This window comes from Citrus clementina, unplaced genomic scaffold (genome assembly GCF_000493195.1).
Source record: "Citrus clementina cultivar Clemenules unplaced genomic scaffold, Citrus_clementina_v1.0 scaffold_6, whole genome shotgun sequence".
In the NCBI taxonomy this organism is placed as follows: Eukaryota; Viridiplantae; Streptophyta; class Magnoliopsida; order Sapindales; family Rutaceae; genus Citrus; species Citrus x clementina.
Genome location: NW_006262139.1, coordinates 6749898 through 6751535, shown reverse-complemented (window position 1 = coordinate 6751535; position 1638 = coordinate 6749898). Strand labels below are relative to the sequence as shown.

Genomic DNA, 1638 nt, shown 5'->3' with positions numbered 1-1638 from the left:
CAGTTTCATGTTTGTTAACGGTAGGAATCGGTTCGGTTTTATTTTTAAAACAATTTCATCAAGTTCATTCTTTAAAAACTAAAATTATTGATGTGAAAAGTCATTCCATTGGACCCTGCCCTTGAAGTTAAGGACTATAAAATAATGAGGCAAGCTGTGCACACATACTGCAAGTTATAAGTCTTACAAGAAAATGTTTGAGCCGAAGTTGGCAGGAAACTATTATAATCTTACCAGGATAATTCAGAAAAATATTACATGCGGAGATATGGAAAAATAAAAGTTCAAATACAATACAAAACAGATTTAACGACGCAATTAACATATTGAAGAAAATGATCCTCTTATTTACTTACCCTGTTTTGGCCTGATTTCTATTCCTTGGATAATGAGGCCACCCTTCCAGTCACCAGCGGCCACCTCCAAGACACTCATTTCCAGCTCACCATCTTCATCTTCTTTGTTCAAAAAATCACCTAACTCGATCTCCAACCACTCATCGTCTCTCTCCTTAGGATAACAGCCATCATTTTCTTTAGGCATTGAAGCCTGCCTGCGGCTGCGATTAAATAATCCAATACGCCTTGGATAATGATAACGTTGCCTCTGTCCTCTTTCAGCATCCAAATAAACGGTTCGTGTTTGGCTTTCACTACCAACAACTCCGACACTCGCGTCTACGGGTTGATATTCAAACCCATATGATCCAGCTGTTGGCTTGTACACAAGATATGCAGCATAGAGTGTCCGCGGAGACAGACTACGAGTATTAATTTTGCAACGGATTTCAAGCCAACAGACACAGATAAGCTCAGCCACCTCCGGAAACCTATATTTTTGATGTAGGCAATATATCTTTACACTCATAAAAAAAGAATAATAAATAAACAAATAAAAGCCACGAATAAAAGAAACAAACCTGGCCTCAGGAACAGAGGTCCACCTCCAATAAGTAGGTGTATCACCCCACACAATCAGAAGATCCCTCGCAGATATCATGTAACATTTCTTCCCACTCCGCTTGTCCAATGAAAAGCTCTGTTCAATGTCAGTGTCAACATTAGATATGCACGATGGCTTATATTAACAAATTAAGGAAAGAAGAAGATAAACCGCAAGAAAATTACGGTAAAATTTTTCCAAAAAAGGCATTTCGACAGTGTTTAGAGGAGTTTTTGGACAGATGACTTTCAAATTAAAACACTTTTGTGAAAGCACTAAAGCACATTGGACAGATGACTTTCAAATTAAAACACTTTTGCCAAAGTACTAAAGCACATTCTAGACTAGCACTTATCAAATGTCTCTCAAGAAAAAGACAAATCTAGTTCCCTTTTCAGACTCCCAACTGCTTTTTGACTCCCAAAATATATTATTGTTGATTTCAGCATATTTCAGAAAACGTTGTTAAAATTTTCTCTACAAAATAAAACACCATTTACACCATTTCAGAGACACATAACAAGTGCTTTCTGTAAAAGCGCTTTTTCAACCCAGAAGACCGTTCCAGTGATTTCATTCAATTAAACAACATGCTTTTGTTGGTGTCACAAGCACTTACAAGCAACAAACAACATTCAGCACCGAAACACACATCAAGGTCTCCAACCCAATTCTAACAAATACAGTTAAATTCTA

General features: G+C 37.2%; 1 protein-coding gene across 1 annotated transcript in view; it reads right to left on the bottom strand.

The window, feature by feature from the left end:
* Positions 1-145: 145 nt before the first annotated feature.
* LOC18039821 (F-box protein At2g02240) overlaps positions 146-1638 on the bottom strand; it is a 2180-nt gene continuing 687 nt past the window's right edge. Inside the window, exons 2-3 of the mRNA XM_024181920.1 lie at positions 920-1043; positions 146-829 (exon numbers count right to left, since the gene is read on the bottom strand). Coding sequence (XP_024037688.1) covers positions 349-829; positions 920-1043 — 605 coding nt within the window. The 3' untranslated portion in view covers positions 146-348. The remainder of the gene's footprint in view (positions 830-919; positions 1044-1638) is intronic.